The sequence below is a fragment of the Astatotilapia calliptera genome, chromosome 17 (genome assembly GCF_964374335.1).
Source record: "Astatotilapia calliptera chromosome 17, fAstCal68.1, whole genome shotgun sequence".
In the NCBI taxonomy this organism is placed as follows: Eukaryota; Metazoa; Chordata; class Actinopteri; order Cichliformes; family Cichlidae; genus Astatotilapia; species Astatotilapia calliptera.
In genome coordinates, this window is record NC_137438.1 from 40,704,819 (window position 1) to 40,726,008 (window position 21,190).

At 42.3% G+C, this 21,190-nt stretch overlaps 2 protein-coding genes across 2 annotated transcripts; one reads left to right on the forward strand and one right to left on the reverse strand.

Moving 5' to 3' along the window:
• Positions 1-1,539: 1,539 nt before the first annotated feature.
• On the reverse strand, positions 1,540-11,250 carry tmbim4 (transmembrane BAX inhibitor motif containing 4). Its single transcript, XM_026147435.2, has 7 exons — positions 11,050-11,250; positions 10,802-10,910; positions 6,477-6,582; positions 4,890-4,923; positions 4,690-4,807; positions 4,086-4,131; positions 1,540-3,291 (listed from the first exon to the last, which is right to left on the reverse strand). Exons 1-7 carry the CDS (start codon positions 11,138-11,140, stop codon positions 3,085-3,087), a joined length of 711 nt encoding a protein of 236 aa, XP_026003220.1. The 5' UTR covers positions 11,141-11,250; the 3' UTR covers positions 1,540-3,084.
• Positions 11,251-18,340: 7,090 nt separating this feature from the next.
• b2m (beta-2-microglobulin) lies at positions 18,341-20,496 on the forward strand. Its single transcript, XM_026147953.2, has 3 exons — positions 18,341-18,531; positions 19,608-19,883; positions 20,063-20,496. Exons 1-3 carry the CDS (start codon positions 18,468-18,470, stop codon positions 20,074-20,076), a joined length of 354 nt encoding a protein of 117 aa, XP_026003738.2. The 5' UTR covers positions 18,341-18,467; the 3' UTR covers positions 20,077-20,496.
• The last annotated feature ends 694 nt before the right edge of the window (positions 20,497-21,190 follow it).

A 21,190-nucleotide genomic window follows, 5' to 3' on the forward strand; every position in this document is an offset into this window, starting at 1 on the left:
GGGTTGTTGAACTACACAGCATTCTGATTTTAAGCCCTACAGACAGAGACACCAGGAGATGAGTGTGCAGGGTGGGTGTGTGCTGTGGGGGGCAGAACGAGGTGGACGCCCATGTTAGAACAGCTACATCAGTCACAACCAGGAAAAGACGCATGAAGGGCCTGGGCAGAAGCTCATGTGGTGGCCACATATGGAGACTGACACTGCAGACAAGGTGAAGTACTGCAGTACTTACTTTACGCAGTAAGTACATTACTGTACTATATATGTACTGTATATGTACATACACACACACATATATACATATAACCAAGTACCTGCAGAGGGTCAGGCAAGTCCTGAGGAGGGAAGGAAGGGGACCGGGGACTGGTGAGTGTCAGCACCACAGTCCAGGATGAGACAACGAACATCCAAGAATACATCAGGAAGATGGAACCATCATGGAAGGACAGGCCCCTGCACGGTATGTACCACCGGCAGATAGAGGAGGTGGCTGATATCCAGAAATCCTACCAGTGGCTGGACAAAGCTGGACTGAAAGACAGCACAGAGGCACTAATCATGGCAGCACAAGAACAAGCTCTGAGTACAAGATCCATAGAGGCTGGGGTCTATCACACCAGGCAAGACCCCAGGTGCAGGCTGTGTAAAGATGCCCCAGAGACAATCCAGCACATAACAGCAGGGTGCAAGATGCTAGCAGGCAAGGCATACATGGAACGCCATAACCAAGTGGCCGGCATAGTGTACAGGAACATCTGTGCTGAGTATAACCTGGAAGTCCCGAGGTCAAAATGGGAGATGCCCCCAAGGGTGGTGGAGAATGACCGAGCTAAGATCCTGTGGGACTTCCAGATACAGACGGACAAAATGGTGGTGGCTAACCAAAATAGGCGAGTGGCTCCAGCAGATCCCGGGAATAACAGCAGAGATCTCTGTCCAGAAGAGCGCAGTCCTGGGAACAGCTAAGATACTGCAGGACCCTCAAGCTCCCAGGCCTCTGGTAGAGGACCTCAGCTTGAAGGATAGACCGCCCACAGGGGCGAGCTGGGTGTTTTACATATGTCTTGCAGTCCTGTGTTGATTTCCTGTCATACATAGCACCGTGGTCTTGGAGGAACGCTGTCTCGGTTCACCGTATGCTGCACCACTGTACATGGTTGGAAATAAAGCCACTTGACTTGAAAATATATTTTTGGATTTCAAAACAAAAGTTCCCAGTTACTGTTGAATATGCCTAACATGGTAGCAACATATCCTGGGCGTGTTACTCTGAAGGAAGATTTCTGGGCCTGGATTTTGAACTTCTGGCTTTCGGGTTGTGTTCATTAGATCTATTCCACATTTCTCTACAAGCTTCTCTGTTGTTTTTGCTGTTTACAGATATAACCTATAACTGATTTTAATGATGTCTTACAAGACCGAACAAACTTCAATCATATGTCATGTGTCAACAGATAAAGCCAAACTTAATGCAGGCAAATGCTGGAAATGCATGCAGTGCTGTTGTTCATTAGCACACACACATTTACTCAGATCAACAGATTAACAGCTTACTGTTTTAATCAAGTTAAAATGAATCTAACAATCATATGTATACAATCATTATATAATCAGTTTCACACACATAAAGACCATGATTTCACCTAATTGTTTTAATAAAGTCTTTTTCATGTATAGACTTGCAAAAACAAACACAGTGAATTTAAAACAATACCAAGAAGCTCATAAATTAAAAAGTAAATATCACAATTTTAGAATTTAGATAGTGCATTTACACTTTTATAAATCAGCATGTATTCATCTGGCAGACCATTAACAGAGGGGGAGTGAGTCTGTGGTGACTCAGCAGTAAATCTTATGCATAACAAATTAAAACAGCGGGCCGTTCACAAATGTGCACACAGAGGTTTTGCCTCCTTCCTAATTTTTCTCTTTCTGCGTATTTGTCACACATTTCAGATGATGGACTGCTGTACAACAGTCATATAAATAAATACATTTTAATATTAGTTTAGAAGTTTTTAAATTCTAATTTTATTTAAATTGATGTCATGAACTACTTGACTACACCTAATAACTGCTCGTGTCACCCTCAGCAGCAGCTGCAATCAAGCGTTTGTGATAACTACCAGCGGGTCTTTGTTATCACTGAGGAACTTTGGCCCACTCCTCTTTGGAGATTTGTCATAATTTAACAACACTGGAGGGTTTCAGACATGAACCTGTTCACATCATACCAAAGCCGTGGCTCTCACAGGTTGGGACACACTGCTTTACATTGTGACAGGACGTGTTGCTTTTCTCTAAGCCTACTTAGATCTGCAAAGTTAAACAGAACCTGTGTTTTTCAGACAGGTCCGAGACCTTTTCTGTATTTTCACCTTTATTTCAACGTGATGTACAGTTTATATAATTACTTATCAGCATCGTTCGTTTTGGTTCACGTCGTGGAAAACTGTACTGACAAAATTATTATTCATTTTAAAGATGTGCTTAGATTTTCTAACAAAGCCAATGTTGTTTGCAAATCTTTGTGTGTGTGCATCATTCAGAATCCAATCAAATTCAGAAAGGAAGTACTGACCAATCAGATTTGTGCACACACACACACACGTCTGTGAACACATCTGATTGGTCAGTGTTTCCTTTCTCAATGCTTCCTGCATTTGCATCCATCCAGCTCTCCTTTCAGTGTGAGGCTCTGTCTTCACCTGTAAACTGCATGAACTGGAGCAGCACGACTGGAGAGGTCTGTGTAGAGCTGCTGTTTAAAAGAAATGAGCTGCATTAGGGGCAGACGAGCTGCTCACTGGCTCCATATCAAATCAGGCAGTGTGGCCTTCCTCCACAAAACGACGAGTACTTGTTGGTTTTACAAGACAGAAAAACTGATAATAATCCACAACGCTGGTTAATTTGGGGTTTCAAACAAACAGCAGAGAACAACAGAAAGAGCTTACCAAGAACACACCGATTGTTTTAACAGTTACAAAGGTCAATAATGGGATTTTTGGTGCACCAACATCAACACTCACAAGCATAAATTAATCACAGAACAGGCAAATTGTGGGTTTGCAGCACTCAGTGCTTCTTCATCGAGTCGAGGACGCGGAGAATGTGCAGGAAGAGGTTGACAATGTCCAGGTAGAGGTTAATGGAGGCCAAGATGTGCTCCTCAGGAGAGAGCTGCTTCATCAGCATGCTGGTGTCATAGATGATGAAGCCACAGAAGACCAAGGCCCCAGCTCCAGCCAGGAACAGACCTGCATCGTCACTGTGGAAGAAGAGCTGCAGAGAGAACAGAGCACAAGGGGATTTAAAGTGACTCCCATCGGTTTGCTCCTAAAGCCAAACCACCACTGCTCTGCGTCCACCTCAAACTGTTATTTAATACCATCATCCCTGACGTTCTAGTGATTAGGCTGCCGTAACTTCCCACTTGGATCGAAAGCTTCCTTACAGAGATCAGAGAGCCCTTCAGTCCCGGCCTTGTTCAGCCGACTGCTCTCTGGAAGGAGGTAAAGAACCAGCACACTCCTAACACTGACAGCACCCAGCAGCAGTTTGTGTTTGATTTTACCAACGTGTCTATGTTTTGTTTCATCGTGTTTATAGCCGTGTTCAACTTCAGCTGCAGCACTGACATCTTATCCTATACAAGGAAAAGCAGCAGAACAAAGGCTGGTTTTAAACTTGGAAGTCTTCTGCACTACAAGGCCTTTTATTTCAACAAGCCCTTTACCCCAGCAGGCAAGAAAAAGACCAGCTCTGCAGTTTGCACGCTTCACAACAGGGAAACTACAGGTTTCATTTGTGCACGCCGTCTCACTGCCACAGCTTGCTGCTTCTACCCGTGACCAGTTCACCTACTGTGGCTCAGCAAATGTTTGATGTGGAAAAAAGTCCAACATTACAATTCTCCAACTAAACTTCTTTACATTGGTGCACAGCCCATGTGTAGGCTTAGCTCAGAAATACCATCAGCCCTTTTTCTCTGTAGCTTTCTGTTGTTTGTAACTCGTTGGCCTTTGTTCCTCTTTCATTAGGCCCATGTGACACTGATATCAGGCCCCTCCACTCACCCTCATGAAGGTTCCAATGATGAGGATCCACAGACAGGAGAAAAGCCTGCAGGGATGAAACAGACAGTCCACTTTAGCTGGACTCAGTTTGTCTGAGCTGCACGTCAGATAGTAGGACATCAGTGGAAAGCTCATGTACATTTCTAGCTTCAGATTGAAGGTGTTTCGTGTCGTCACAACTTTCAAAATCTACGAATGTTATATTTATATACTCCACTCATCTCATCTGCATGTTACATCTTGTGTGTGATCAGGCGGCACATTGAAGGAGCTCGGACTGGACTTTGTTAAGTTTCTTTGAAGACATTTCATCCGAGAAGCTTCTTCAGTTCTCAGAGCAACAGGTGGAGAGTCGCAGATTTGAAGCCCTGTGGGACCCAAGAGGGTCGTGGACCTCCTATTGAGCCTCTGCCCAAAAGGCTTAAAATCTGTGACTCTCCACCTTCTAGTCTTAGAACTGAAGAAGCTTCTCTGATGAAACGTCTTCAAGGACGTCTTCTTAAGTCCAGACGCTTTCCTGTCCGAGCTCCTCAGACTGCGATGAGCTGGACGACTGAGAACCTTCACAGACATTTAAAGAGTCCCATCAGAACACAGAACTTACCAAGCTCCCATTTTGCTGAAATCTCTTTTGGACTGAAAGGTGTAGGCTGTTAATACAGCGAACACAGCACAGGTGAGAAACAAAGCTTGCAGTATTGTGGAGTAATCATAGAAGGTGACTGTGGAGAGAAAGAAATCCCATCAGAGTCTACGGTAGCCTGGAAGGCTGGACACTAACAGAATGCAACTCTAAACACTTACGAGCTGTGGCAACAGACAGCGCCTCCAGAAGAGTCTGCAAGCAACACAACAACACAGCCATTATTAAAGCAGCAGTTACTGCGGCTGCAGCCGCTGAGCAGCTCAAAATGAAAAAGGAAACATGGCAACAAAGTAACGTGGGGAATGTTACAGCATCAGGTTTATGGCTCTGTAACCACAGCTGAAACAGGTCACATATAAAAAGCCTTAAAGACCATTTTACACACACAAATACAAACAATAGAAAACAAGAACATTTTATGACTTCATACCATCTTAGAAACAACTTCTGTCATCTTGTTTAGTTGATATCATCCACCATTGTTTACAGTATGCCTCATCAGTTACTTCATCTATTATACATCTATAGTGAGTAAAACTGGTATTAAACACAAAAGGCCCATCAGTGCACTGATGGGTGTTACTGTCACCTGTGAATAGAGTCTTTTAAAATATATTTACTTGGAAAATTGGTGACGTGTTGAATACTTATATTACCCACTGTTCATAAACAAGCTACTGTTATACGTGTTAGCTTCTCTTCATGGAGGAAATAAACTGATCATTATGATTGTAATTCTGATCATTTGATCTACCAGAGACAGACGAACGTTGCTGATAACAAATGTGAATCATTTTTGCTTCGTGCCAAGGCGCCGACTGAAAGAGGCCACCACCATCGGTAATACCAGGAAAGGCTGAACATGGTCTGCAACAATGCTTAGGCAGGTAGTAACAGGACTCCAGGTTTCCTAGCTGAAGCATCACACTGCCTCTGCTGGCTCGCCTTCATCCCATAATGCACCCTGGTGCCAGGTGTTTCACAGGTAAGTGACGCACACACGCTCAGCCGTCCACGTGATGCACCAGAAAATGTGACTCATCTCTGTGGTCCACTGCTGAGGCTCACGTGCCCATTGTTGGTGCTTTGACAGTGGACAGAGGTCAGCACGGGCAGCCTGCAGCAGCTCGTTCTTGTTAGCTTGAGCTGCAATAACTCATCCATTGGATCAAACCAGACAGGCCAGGCATCGCTCCTCGCGTGCATCAGTGAGCCTCGACCACCCACGACTCTGTCGGTGGTTCACCAACGTTCCTTCCTTGGATCACTTTTTAGATACTGACCATTGCAGACTGGGAACGCCCTCAACAGCTGCAGCTTTGGAGATGCTCCGACCCCGTCATCAAATGTGGCTCCTGTCAAACTAACTCTAACCTTAAGCTTGTCCATTTTCCCTGCTAGTAATATACAAACTTCGGGGATAAAATCTCCACTTGCTCCTTAATCTATCCCACCCACTAACAGATGCTGTGATGAGGAGACGATCAGAGTTAATCACTCCACCTGTCGACGGTCACAATGATGATTGGTGATCATCGTCTCCTGGTGTAAAAGTATGTTCTTATAAAACATTCGTTTTATCACGAGCAGGAATTAGACCACGAATATTCTTGGACTGGGTTCACTGAAAAATGACTCACTGCCCATCACCGTTACTTTCCTGCAGCAGACAACAATTTTGACTGTTATGACAATCAATCAAATTTAAAAAATGTATTCAAGAAACTGAAAACAGAAGAACTTACAAAAGCAAACAGGAGGTAGAGGTTAGCTGGATGTTGGTGCCTGTACACAGCGAGAGCCACCAGAAGAACCAGCGAGAGCAGAGATGAAACCATCACCACAGCTGGGCTGAGGAAGGAACCAGGTCACAGTGAGACAATAAGGAGAACCAAGCTTCATAGAGATTATGTGCAAAACGAAGGATCATTTTATAACAGCAGGTAGCACAGACAGCACGCTGTGGACAGGTGATCAGACTGTACATGCAGCCACTCATCGCCTCTTAACACTTTGCTTGGAAAAAGAGAAATAAGAGCAACAATTTACTGAACCGTGCAAACAGAAGAGGAATTTCAGTTTACAGGCAAAACTGGTTTCGTACAATTCTCCTGAGCTTTAAAGTTCATATTTGGGAAAACCACCGTTCCTCCTCAGCACAGCCTGATGTGTAATAATGTCTTTAAATTAGAGCTGGGCGATAGAACGATAACGATATGTATCGCGATATAACTTTTACTCGATAGAGAAATTAAGCTATCGCGATAGACCTCGCCGCTCTTGTCCTCTTAAAAAAAAAAAAAGAAAAAAAAAAGGTCAGCCAATCCAAATTAAGTAGCGCAGAGCCGAACCAATCACAGCCGCAGCGTCACGTTGCGTGACTTGTTACGTACAGCACAAGTGCCAAGCCGCACGTGTGTTTGTTTGGGAAGCAGCCAGCAGGTAATGGAGGAAATGAGTGTGCCGACTAGAAAAATCAACCGAGCGTGACTGAAGAGAAAACAGATGATGGTTCCAACGCCGGAGAGATTGTCGAACGGAAGAGCCATAGAAGTTCCGTAGTGTGAAGGTATTTCGGCTATTTCAAGTCTGACAAAAAACAGAGTAGCGTGCACTGTAAATTGTGCCGAAAGCAAGTCTGGAAATACAATAAACTGGTGCATGCGTCACACTGTGCGCCACGTTATTGTTTCGGTGAAATGAATTTCTACAATACTGTTAATTCTACTCTCTGCAGTGTTTAAATGCTTACATATACACACAGTTACTGTCCCTCCACACATACGACTCGGTTCTGCTTCTATGCCCCAGCTTTGTTTACTTTTTCCCACCGAGGCTTCTAGACTTCTGATTGGCCAACATTTCTGCACGGTTAGGAATCTAGCGCCACCTGCTGCTTTGGCATGTTCATAGCAGCGTTTTCCTTCATTTCTGCCTTTATGTGTGGACGGGATTATTTTTAAAATGAAAACGGAAAATCTCCGTTTTCAAAAACACCCGTGTACGTGTGGACGTAGCCTCAGTCTCTGACTGGAAGCGCTAATTCGTCATTCGGCTTTTGTCAGACTAAAGTAACTGTTAAAACTGTTTGAAAAGCTCAGCTATACAACAAGGAGAGATTGAGAATTTCCTTTTAGTTCTCAGTTTATTTGATATTGACAAAAGTTAGTCAGTTTTGTCTGTTCTTCTGTAAAACAAACTAAGATTTATTTTTAGAATTAATATTTTGTTTCTAAGTGGAATTGAATATTTAGTCTGTTTTGTTTGTTCTATTTTGAAACTTAAACGCTTTAGCGGCTGCCTTTAGTGTAGTTTGCAATATTTGCCTTTATTTATCTGAAAAAGTCTCATGTTCCTTAAGTACATCTACCCTGTTGAACTTATTATGGGAAATAAATATTTAAATAAAAACAAGCTGCTGATTATTTCACATTTTACTTGTGAGCAACGGCACATTTAAATCTTACAAATATAGTTATTTGGCTTATATCGTGATAGATATCGTTATCACCTGAAATGAAAAAAACATATCGTGATATGAAAAAATCTCATATCGCCCAGCTCTACTTTAAATCATCATCAGAAAAATTCCTCTGAGCTCCCTGAAGGACACCCCAAAGCTGCCTCTTTGGACACTGGCCACCTTTAACCTCACACTGTTTCACTTTTCTATCCAGACATCCTGAACTGCATTTGGCAGTTTGGGACCACTGCCATGAAAAATCAGTCGCCAATCAGAAGATTTCCAGATGGTGCTGCACGATGGCTCAAACTCTGAAAGTTCATTTCTATGTTCAGAAAACTACATGACATGAATTTTTGACAGGATGAAATTGAGCCCCAAACCACGACAGAACTGGTGATTTAATAATCTGACGTACTGGCCAATCAGGACACAAAGCAAACACGTTTCTCTAACATTTGTTATCAGCAGTTATTTGAGGCTTTGCTAATATGACATCGTAGCTTAACACTAATCTTGTCTACTTGTTAAATAAGATAAGATAAGATAACTCTTTATTGTCATTGCACAGTCATACATAGTACAGTAGTACAATGAAATTGGAAAAACTGTCCTACGTCGGCACTACATATAACACAACACGACACGATATGACACATCACAACGTAACAAACAACACAACACAGTATATTAACTTAGTATAAAAAAGAAGAATAAGTGTATGTGTATTGCACACTGTTATTATTGCACATTAATTATTATTGCACCTTGTTATAAATATAAATATTATTGTTATCGTTTTAAACATTGTTACCTCCCCCTAAAAAGTCCAGGGAGGTATCCAGTCAGGTCAGCTATTTACATTGATCAGGGCTATTGCCCTGTTGTAAAAGCTGTCCTTGAGTCTATTTGTTCGGGACCTCAGCAGCCTGAACCTCCTGCCGGACGGCAGCAGCTTAAACACTTAAATAGTCACCAGTCGTGAGTTAGTCCTTCATGCTCTTCCTGACTCTGCTGAGATCCTAGCTGCTATGTTTATGCTGCTTCCAACAGGGACAGCCACACTGATGAACACGCTAAACACATGTTTTATTCACACATACTGATCGATGCAATGGGGGCAACTCAGGGAACAAACCATGACACTTTCAGTGGCAGACAACCAACTCCAACCCCTGAGCTACGGCCTCCTTTTCCCTGGACTTAAAATGAATGGGGGGGGGGGGGGGGGGAATCAACACTCGTGCCTCATCCACAAGATTTACAGAAAACTTGACCTCTGACCTTGAAACTCTGTCACAGGTCAGAGTTGTAGTAAACACACTATGGGATGAATTTCTATTTCGACGTCCCTCCTTCTCCAACGATCACATTCACAAACCTGCGTGTTCAGGTCCAGTTAAAACGTATCTGTATGTGACACTAACGTCGGGACTGAATGGCTACATTTACAATAACTGATGACTGTTTTTCCTTCTTTATCACTGCAATAGAACTTATTTATTTCAACGCTTTTGTAACATTCTCCAGATTAAAAGTGAAATAATAGAAAATATTCTGTTAATTAAATAGCATTAATATTCAAAAATAGAATAGCCAATAAAACCTGAAGGTTGTCAGGCTGGACACTTCATTATTTTTAATATTAATAAACATGTACACCATCATAACATCTTGTTCACAGCAGCATAAAATCCTTTGATCAAAGCAGAGTTTAGAATGCTGACACACTCGATATACTCGCTTTTCTTCACTGCAGCCCTCACACACTCCTTACACGACATCACACACTCCTTACACGACATCACACACTCCTTACACGACATCACACACTCCTTACACGACATCACACACTCCTTTAAAGAATTACAGACACAAACTTACTCGTTCGCTCGCACACTTATCAGTTTCAGATCAAACTGTGCAATCAAAGTAGTTATCCTGTGCTTTTCAATGACATTAGGGTCATTATGGTAATCCCAGGCAAGGTGCCACATCCAAACCTCGTGGCGCTTTTGTGGATCTATACCTGTACCGGGCTGTAATCACAGCAGATGAAGACTGGTGAATCACACCATCTTCTGTTTATGTTTATTTCATTGATGTACTGTAAGAAGTATTCGTTTTTTGTGTTTAAAGACTAACCATAAGGCAGTGCCCCTAAAAGAGCTGTGAGAGATTGTACAAATGTGTAACGTTGCTGTCTATACATTTGCAGCAGTAAAGACGAACTCACAAAGCTACACTGCTTTTGATTCATCTTCCAAGTGTGCAGCATAATGATAAAGCAAATCTAATATTTGCAAGAATACGATGACACTATGATACAACAATATCAACTCTCTGTCTCTTTGAAACTGCACAACACTGAGATAGATTTGTTGGCATCACTAAATATTACACATATTGAGGAGGCGGATTTAACCATTACTGCCAACTCTTGCGTAAACATGGATGATGTAATGAAAGCAGACGAGGAGCTTCCGCAGGAGATAATGTAACTTTAGATTCTCGTGAGAGGAGACGGAGTACTCTCTTTGTCTCCTGTCCTTAGAAAAATGAAACAGACAGCAGCACCTGGTTATATATGAAGCAGCTCATTCTCACCTTGCGATAACAAACTCCTTGATGGTCTGAGAGAACATGAAGAGAGCAGAGGTGGCTGTGGTCAAGATGATCTGCAAGCTCAGGAGGGTGTACACCTTCCTTAGAAAGCCTAATGAACCAAGAAACAGCGTTACAGTAGCTCAAAACCCATCGGAAGCTAACGAAACCAATAATAACTGTGTAGAGGAAAACCGTGAACACGGCCAATGATATCAGTGTTAGCTAGATAGCACGGGTCTGTTACTCACCCATACGGATCTGAACACTGGCCGTAGCAACATTAGTGCCGTAGTTAAAATCGTCTTCGATAGAAGACCGCGGGTATTTTTCACTGCTCATCTTGTTAAACCAGCGTTTTCTTGAGGTGTTCTTGTTTCTCAAGCTACGTAGTTGCTTTACGGAAGAGCAGAGTCCTTTTCTTCTTCTAGATTTTATCGGCTGTTGGCAAACAACTGAATGGTGCATTACCGCCACCAACCGGTGTGGAGTGTGAACTGCAACGTGGCTCAAAAAACCCCTCAAATCCTCCCAAAGTATTTACCCTCTTTTCAAGGTTCAAGGTTCAAGGTTCTTTATTTGTCACATGCATAGTTATACAAGTATAACACACAGTGAAATGTAGCCTGACACGCTCCTCGACATGTGCAAAAAAAATGGGGGGGGGGGGGGGTGTAGAGGAAGAACATTATATATATATATATATATATATATATATATATATATATATATACACATATAGTATATACATTGTGCATGTGCAGTAGTAGCAGCAAGCAGGTGAATTCTGTACATTAATATGAATAGATATCTGACTATTTTACAGGATAGACAATATAAACATATTTAAAATTAAAGGAATTGAAATGTACATTGTGCCTTGGTTTAGTGTCTGGAAGAGTCCTGTCTCAGTCAATTATAGATGATGTGAGAGGGCGGGTGTGTGTGTTTAGGGCCCGGATGGCTTGGGGATAGAAGCTCCTCTTGAGTCTCTCTGTCCTTGCCTGGAAGATGCGGAACCTTCTACCAGATTGCAGAAGTTGGAACAGTTTGTTGCCAGGATGGGACGGGTCCTTCAGTATCTGCGCTGCTCTAGTCCGGCATCTCCTGGTGTAGGTGTCCTGAAGCGGGGGGAGAGCAATCCTGCAGCAGCGTTCTGCTGTACGGATCACTCTCTGGAGAGCTTTTTGGTCCTTCACACAGCTGTTCCCAAACCTGAATGTGGGCAGCCCATGTCAGGTCTGAGGAGATGTGGACACCAAGATACTTAACGGACTGCACCCTCTTCACTGAAGCTCCATTGATGATAATGGGCTTGTACTCTCTGTGCTGACTCCTTCTGAAGTCCACCACCAGCTCCTTGGTCTTGCTGACGTTCAGCTGGAGGCCACCTCTTTTAAAACTGAAATTAAGACCTGATAACTTTCACTTCTTGAGTCCATTTGCAGTAAATCAATCTATGAAAATGAAAAGATCTAGTTTCATTTTTATGTTTCTGAGGTTTTGGGTCAGTTGTCTACTCTCCACCTGATACTTGCAACAGTGTAATATAACATGTTCCATAGTCTAAGGAGCTTGGAAAGAAAAGCATCTGGACTTCTTTAAGTTGCTTGAAGACGTTTCACCTCTCATCCGAGAAGCTTCTTCAGTTCTAGGGTGAAATGGTGAGAGGTGAAACGTCTTCTCTAAATAATCTCAAATGATTCCTTGAACAGGACAATGAGTTCACTGTACTTAAATGACAACGATGGCCACCAGATCACAATCCAATGGTGCGCCTTTGGGATGTAGTTGAATGGAGGATTTGAATGAATGGCAGACAAATATTTAGCAACTATAGTTATATGTGATGCTATCACATCAATAAGGAGCAAAACTCCAGAATGTTTGTCTTGATGCATGCTCAATCATCCAGGTAAGGAAATCCTAGAAAGTTTATTGTGTCCATCTGGACGTTTTCAGTGGGAGAAACGTTTCGTCATCATCAGGTGACGTCTTCAGTCTCAGCTGACTGCTGCTATAAACAGTGACTGAAACCAGCACCACTGAATGAACAATATGCTGAGAGGTCAGTTCCTTCATCATTAATGATCAATGCTCATGCAAACTGCCATGACCATTGATCAACAGCCACTGATCAAAGATAATTGATTAATGACAATTGATCAATGGGGAATGGCTGCAATCACAGCATTGTAAGATGGTGACAGATGTACCTTTAGGCCCCCTCCTCCATTCAGAGATGGTCTTTCCCTTTTCACGTAAATGGCCTCCTTGACTCCGCCCTCAAACCAGCGTTCCTCCCTGTCCAGGATGTTACATCCTCATCATTGAAAGAGTGTCCACTGGCCTGTAGGTAGACAGACTGCAGAGTCCTGCGGGGGACCTGATCCACAGGATGGACCAATTTTTGCCACAGTGTGTTTTGGGGTTAAAAGCCACAGAGACGCAGTGTTTAGAGAAAATGCGTCTCAGCTGTTTCAATACTCCGGACACATACAGGATCACGAAGGGTTCCCCTTAGGCAGCAGTCGTCCTTCTTCTCTCCTGGATCAGCTGGGGATTTTTTAGGCGCCTTTCCAGGTTTGACAAATGTCCAGCTGGGATAAACACATTAACTCAGGGCTTCTTTGATATGATGTTCTTCTGCTTCCCTAGCAACTGTATCTATGGGAATGGTGTTGTAGCGTCCTGATGACACCTTGACGAAATGAAATCTTAAATACTGAAATGTATGCTTTGGTTTGTGGTACACGTGGAGTTTAAAATGTTCCCCATTACTGACGAAACTCTCACATTCTAAGAAGCCTAGCCTATCATTATTCACATAGTTGGGTTATTTAACATAATCCCTGGTTCTTTGATAACAGAGTGAGGTGTTTCACTATGGGTATCGCCTTGGCGTGACTGTAGAATATATATAAATATAATGGAAGTGCTGGATATACAGTCCGGCCCAAGTCTTCTGTCAGAAAGACTGCAGCAGTCCAGGAGTTTGGTTAACTGTCTTTAATTAAGCTCCACAGAAGAATTGATTCTTCTGAAGAACATCAGAGCTTGCCAGGCTTAATCCAAATGCAGTGCAGCCATACGTGAACTCATTGTTGTAGAAGATACAGTTTATGTTACTATAAGCATGGTTTTCTGGAAACAGAAACAGGCAATTCTGTAATTAGTCGAGTCAATAACAACTAAGAAACAATCACAACACATCTACGCAACACAGCAATATTTTACCATGTCCACAAGGGGTCACTGTAGACCATAAGTTGGCTAAATAGCACATCTGACAAGTTGCTAGTAGTAAGGCAAGAACATGGCTAACAACAGTTAAACTAAACAATTAACGATTGAAAAATCCTTTAACCGCTGGATGTAATCATCACCGGAGATTCTGACCACTGCTACTAACTCTTTACTAAATAATTAAATAATTCTACCAACGTGGTATCACTATACTGAGGCACAACGTCAACATTCACAAACAGCTACAGCCATTACGATACCAGTTAACCTGTCAAAGGGAATAACACTTACAGGTTCATTAACACACATGTAATCACACAAAACCGCGTTACAACTGTTGCTGCTTTAGTCTCTCCCTCCCTGAGCACATGACCACTGATGCGCTTATTCCTTTTGGGTGCGCTTGATTCATGCCTCTAGACATCCTGAGGCCAAGACAGAGCAGGAAATTTGACCAGTGACCAACTGCAGAAGCTCCAATGACACCACAGGTATGTCCTAATTCCTAGGCTGCATCCTTCGGAGGCTGCATTTGAAGTCACATCCAGGCGACAAAGGCTGCTCTGAATGTGGCCAACAATTGCGTCCTCCTTCTCCCCAGATTTAAAGGATGGGTTGGGTGTGTCCTTCGTGGCCCACCATATCCCAGAACTCATAGCGCGGCCCAGCCAAGTCCAGTTTCCAAAATGGCGGCAGCTACTTAGTTTTAATATTTCTCTTATTACTCTTTCTGGATCACAAAATAAACTTTTAAGATGTTTTCATGTAGCTGTGTCAACTTCAATTATATGCTCGGTTTATCAAGACATCACATATTTGCAAAAGTGCTCCGTCGTTTTCTGAGACGTCTGTGACCCACCAGCTCGATAGCTGACCGGGAGGTCGAGGCTCACTAGAGCCCGGCGAGAACAGCGAACTCCATCGTTTTCAGACCCTGCGGTGACACTGTGTCATTTGTCTTTCCTCCATGAACTAGAGGAGATGCAGACTGACAGAGTGCTCCTGGTGTACTGTAAAATTCTGGAGACTGAACCTTGAACTTGGATTGGTTTGGTTATCCCAACACTTTCTTGCTGTTTGGGGGAGAAGAGACGGGGGACACAGAGTGTTGCTCATGACAAAAGACTGAACCTTTCTTTTTCCTTTCACCGAGGTGTGATGGCTTGTTCTTTGCAGCAACTGCTGTCTTGGATTTTCTATCTTGAGCTGGTGGGCAGACACAGTAGGCCGGTGCTGAGAGTAGTCCTGTCATGGTTCTGGGTCATTTTGACCCAGCATTTTAATAATAATAATGGATTGCATTTATATAGCGCTTTTCGAGACCCTCAAAGCGCTTTACAATTCCACTATTCATTCACTCTCACATTCACACACTGGTGGAGGCAGCTACAGGTGTAGCCACAGCTGCCCTGGGGCAGACTGACAGAAGCGAGGCTACCATATCGCACCATCGGCCCCTCTGACCATCACCAGTAGGCAGTAGGGTAAAGTGTCTCGCCCAACGACACAACGACCGAGACTGTCCAAGCTGGGGCTCGAACCGGCAACCTTCCGATTACAAGATGAACTGCCAACTCTTGAGTTCTTAGGTTTTTGTTTATTTTTACATTATGGATTGTTTTCTGATCCTCTTGTGCTTTGGTGATTATTATTAGGATTCTATGTTTCTGTTTATTGGTGTTTAGGGATTAGTTCTTTGGTTGTGTCTCATGTTTAGTGTAGGTTCAGTTCCGTGTCTAGTCTGTGTCTTTGTGTAATGGTTTCTTGTTTCCTGTTTTATTGTGAAAGTCCGTGTCTCATGTGAGTGTATTCAGTTTTGCCTCCCTTGTCTCGTCAGTTACTTCCAGCTGTGTCCCCCACCTGTGTGTAATCTCCCCGTGTTCTTCTGTGTGTATTTAAGTCGTGTCTTCTTATGTTGTAGTCGCTGGTCTGTCTGGTCGTGCTTCAGCCGTCATAGGCCGCTGTTCACCCGCCTTCATGCTCAGTAGTTTCGTTTTCCCAGTTCAGGTTATCTTTAGTCTGTTCGCTGTTTTCAGCTTGTGTTTTGTCTTACAATAAACCTCCTTCGCACCTCCACGAGTGCCTGCAATTGGACCCTCCTTTATTTTTCCCCACTCGCAGGGACAAGTCCTGTTGCTGAGGTTGGGTTCATCCTGTAATCTGTCATGAACTACTTGCACTGTTTCAATGACTGGAGTGAAGAGAGATGTAACATCATATGAGAAGAAACATTGCTCCCACTGGAAATGTTACAGTCAGATGAACTCAATCATCTTTTTGGGATTTCCAGCATGTTATTGTTCACATTAAAGCAAATCTTAAGCCAAAGAGTTTTCATCCATCAATCAATCATCCATCCATCTTCATCCGCTTTATCCGAGGCCAGGTCGCGGGGGCAGCAGCCTAAGCAGAGAGGCCCAGACCTCCCTCTCCCCAGCCACCTCCTCCAGCTTATCCGGGGGAACACCAAGGCGTTCCCAGGCCAGCCGAGAGATTTAATCTCTCCAGCGTGTCCTGGGTCTGCCCCGGGGCCTCCTCCCGGTGGGACATGCCCGCAACACCTCACCCAGGAGGCGCCCAGGAGGCGCCCAGGAGGCGCCCAGGAGGCATCCTGGTCAGATGCCCGAACCACCTCAGCTGGCTCCTTTCGAAAAGGAGCCAAAGAGTTTTTACTTTGGTCAAATTTGTCTTTGTCACCTGTCCATGAGTGCTGGTGCAAATATTTACTAAAATTTAGCATAAATCGATGACACTGATTGTTATGTTGTGGTGGGTTTTTTATACTGAGAGAAGTTCTGGAGACAGTCTTGCAGATCACATATTTTATTATCTGGTAGTTAAAGCTTTGAATTGCACAGCTGTGGACTTCTCTATGTTAAGTGAAGCACAATTCATGATTAAAAGTATATATTAGACAATTGAAAGCAGGAAATATTTGTGACTATTGATGGGAAGATGCTGTGGTTTAGACTCAGCACTCCCCGATTTGTTCTCCTCGTGGTCCTTCCACATGGAAATGCTCTTTGACCTCCAGTCCTGTGTGAGAAAACTCCTGCCTACCTTACAGTTGTTACCGGGCTACACTCAGCTCTGCCTGTCCCTCTGAGTTAACCCTTCACACCCTGAGGTTAATGCTCGGATCCTTTTAATGAAGAGTGTATCAAACCTATTATCGGCATACTAATGTTAAAAAGAAACTGTCAAAAAACACATTTTTTATTTGTTAGCACAGATGTATAATCTGCTGCACAAACTGTCTTAAGAAGGCCAATCTGATGGAGGCAATCCAGGACAGCTGGGAGATGACCTCATATGCTCCACCCCGGACATGAAAGGAGAAAACAACAACTAACCAGCGCTAGTCTGTCACAACACTGAAGTCATGAAAATGAAACTAAACTTAAAGATTTTTCACACAATAAAAACTAAAATAGGCGACAGGAAATTAACTGAAACCAAACCGAGCGCAAACAGAAAACTAATAGTGAGAACAGTTTGATTAAAACACGAAATTATGGATTTATTCATTATTTTGTTTCTCTTGTGATATCAAATCTGGTGATCATGGCTTGTATCCGGTAGATTTTCCTCAGAGTCCCCCTGTTTGTATGTTAATGAAGGAGATGCATTATTTGTCTTTTGAAAGTATGAATAAATGTAGACGCTAGCACAAAATATACCAAATCATAAAGAAATAAGACTTACTGATTATGGTAAATGGCCTGGTTGTTATATAGCTCTTTTCTGCTCAACATGAACAGTCAGAGTCCTTTAATACAACATGTATCACTTTATACGAGCACCCTTTTCCTATGATTAAATGCTTTCTATCTAACATTCACACACTGATGGATCGGAGACCAGCCTGGGTTAGCAGCCAGGGATCAAACCACCAACCTTCTGATTAGGTAACCTGCTCTACTTTCTGCACTACAATCACCCAAAATTATGTTGAGCTGTCCAAAATGTGCCTGAACAAGTCATATACAAATTTAAAGGAATTAAAACCAAACCAGAATAAAACTGAGGGGGAAAAGTTAAGAAAACAAAAAATAAGTGAATAAAGACAAGAAAAAGAAAACAGAATCTGAAACGAAGGAACTATAAATACTTTAGCATGAGATCATTATTATTATTAACAACAATAATTACAGAATATCATAAATAATAGTTCTATGGAGATTAAAACTTCAGGTAGTTTCCAGGGAGGTTCCACATGTGCCTGTCATGAGTGAGCGAAACCTCTTTACTAGGATTCTACCTGGTAACAGCATGAGAGAAATGAATGATTGGCCCGTGTGGCTGTGGGCTGTCTTACAGCGCTCGCATATCCTCACGCGCTCCACTTTTTTACTTTATTCCAGCTTCGCGAGCGCGAGAGACGAACAGCTCTCAGCAGGATCTGCGACTACAAAGAGAAAACATGAAGGCCGTCCTGTGTTTGGCTGTTATCGCAGCTGTTTACTGCGCAGTGGAGGGGAAATACTGTAAGTACTTTTTTCAAAAAGTCTCCCTGAAATACTGAAGGTTGAGTCCTGTCATTTTACTGAACTTATAAAAGTCTGAACTTCAAGTCAAACGGTTTCTATCCTTTGTGTAAATCTTAATCACGGTTTGGTTAGTCTGTAAGTTTTACGTCGTATTTTTATACGTTTTTCAACAAAGACAAAACAAAGCCGTCAGGGAGGGGTTCATAAGGTGCTTTGATTTGAGGAAAACAAAGCTGCGTTTATCGACTCTAAACAGTTTCAGTCCAGAGACGATTCGTTTTGACTGGACAATAAATATGTAAGGAGAAAACCGTCCATGGTGTTTTTAACAGAGTGGAATTCCCCCCCAGCTTTTTGGATTTGGTTTCGATTTCTTGTAAATACATAGAGCGCCCTCAGCTGGCTGCAGGATATTTTAATACAAGGATTTCTCTTCTTACTATTTCTGTCCTTTCATTGCAAAAGTAATTACTTGGTTGTATTTGCTGATATTGTTGAGGACAATCCACTTTCACACTGATTCAGTGTGAAAGCATCAGTATGTGAGCACGTCCCATTTTATCAGGGGTAAATAAATTTGTCGTGTTGGGGATAAAAATACATTTACAGGTAACATATGGGCCACAAAACAAAAACAGGAAAGTCATTCAAACACCAATTCAGTTCTGTTTTCAGCAAGCGAGTCTTTTCATATTTATAGTCTAAGCCAGCGGTCCCCAACCCCGGCCCGCGGACCGGTACCGGCCGCAAGAGTTGAGGCTCGTGTGTGAAATTCATGGTTTTCAAGGTTTTTATCGTTTTTAGTGTTAACTCGGTTTCCCTGGGTCTTTTCGTTGTGTTATGAATAAACCTTCTTTTTTGGTTCCGGTACTGGTTTTATTTTGTCGTATTTATCACCTCAAAGGCTGGTCCGTGAAAGTATTGTCAGATATAAACCGGTCCATGGCGCAAAAAAGGTTGGGGACCGCTGGTCTAAAATCATCATAACGAAATTGGCCTCAGACAGGCTGGACCACTTATGAATACTGATCCCTTATTAAGGATATTACTTTCTCTTTCATTCTTGCCTTTAGCTGCACCAAAGACTCAGGTTTACAGCCGTAATCCTGGAAAGTATGGAGAGGAAAATGTCTTGATCTGCCACGTGAGTGATTTCCACCCCCCTGACATCACCATCACACTGCTGAAGGATGGGGCAGAAATTCCTAATGCCAAGCAGACTGACCTGGTCTTCAACCAGGACTGGCACTTCCATCTGACCAAGCACGTCGCTTTTACACCAAAGGAAGGAGAAAACTACGCCTGCAAAGTCACTCATGGGACACAAGAACCAAAAACCTTTGGTTGGGGTGAGTTAAGATAGCCAAAACTATATACAGTCATAAGCATTATGTAGTAACCTCAAATTTAAAAAAAATACAAAAGAAAATTAAACATGTTTAATACTTTTATAAATGAATCAGCGGTGAATGAAATTGTCTTTCTGTGCTTTTATGAAATGAATAACCTTAATATTTTCTCTTTACAGAGTCAAACATGTAAACACCAATGGGGACCAAAGAGTGTCACATCGGTCATGTTGTCCCCGCTACCCAACATCTGTCCTTCCTGTACAATCAGAGTCCGCCGTGTAGCGTCAGATTTGTTTCTTCTCATCAGAATAATTATCAGTAACATATTAGGTAACAGTAATTTCTCAATATTATTTTGGTATGATGTAGAGATTATAAAAATTTAGGGTGTCACTTTTTGCTGGTTTGCCTTTGACTAAGTGGATTTGCTCAGCTGTAATCACAAAAGCCTCGTTTGTTTCACCCTGTTGTAATATTTTTCCATATGTGAGGGGTTCTTTGGCCATTATGCAATAAACTGTTTTATACCTAAATGAGTTTCTCAAATGATAGAATAATGGGTTATATGTATGTGTGTATACATGTATAATAATAAAAATTCTTGAAAATTTCTGGTGTTTTTATTATTATTTTACAAAAACCCTAAAATGTATCATTTTATACAGAAATATTGATTCATTTCTTTATGTTGTGAAAACAAATGTGCTGTGTGTTCATCAGGCATAGGTCTCCACGAGTTTGAGAGTCCTGCAAAGTGTCTCTTGACAGACAATCATGAAAACGATCATTTGCGCGAGGCTTTGTAGTCCTGTAAAAACTAAACAAACATCTCACATCCTCCAGCTTCACTGTGTTTATGCTATGCTAACATAGCTGTGTAGCTAGCGATCACGTAGCACATCATTATATAGCAGCTAGCTCAACTTCAGTAACCCTACAAACGTCTCTGCTGTTTAGTTTTCTGTCTTCATTTATGTTGGAAGTGATAGCAGAGCTGTACGTTTGAATGCTTCAGAAATCTCTCAGTCAGAACATGCTATATCATGCTTAGGTGGAAGCTAGCGAGCTAACTTCCTGCCAACTTCTAACTAAATTTAATAAATCCTGTTTTCATGGATGCCTAGATGTTAAACTTAATTGTTACACCTGGTAAAGCAGCAACACTGATCATTTTATTAAAGATGAAAGAATTTAGACAGTTTGTAACTCTCAGTGATGCTGCAGTGTTCGTTTGACTTTGGGACCTGCAGAAGATTTGTATGTTATCATAAAAAGCTAGTTTAGGTATTTGGACTATATGAAAA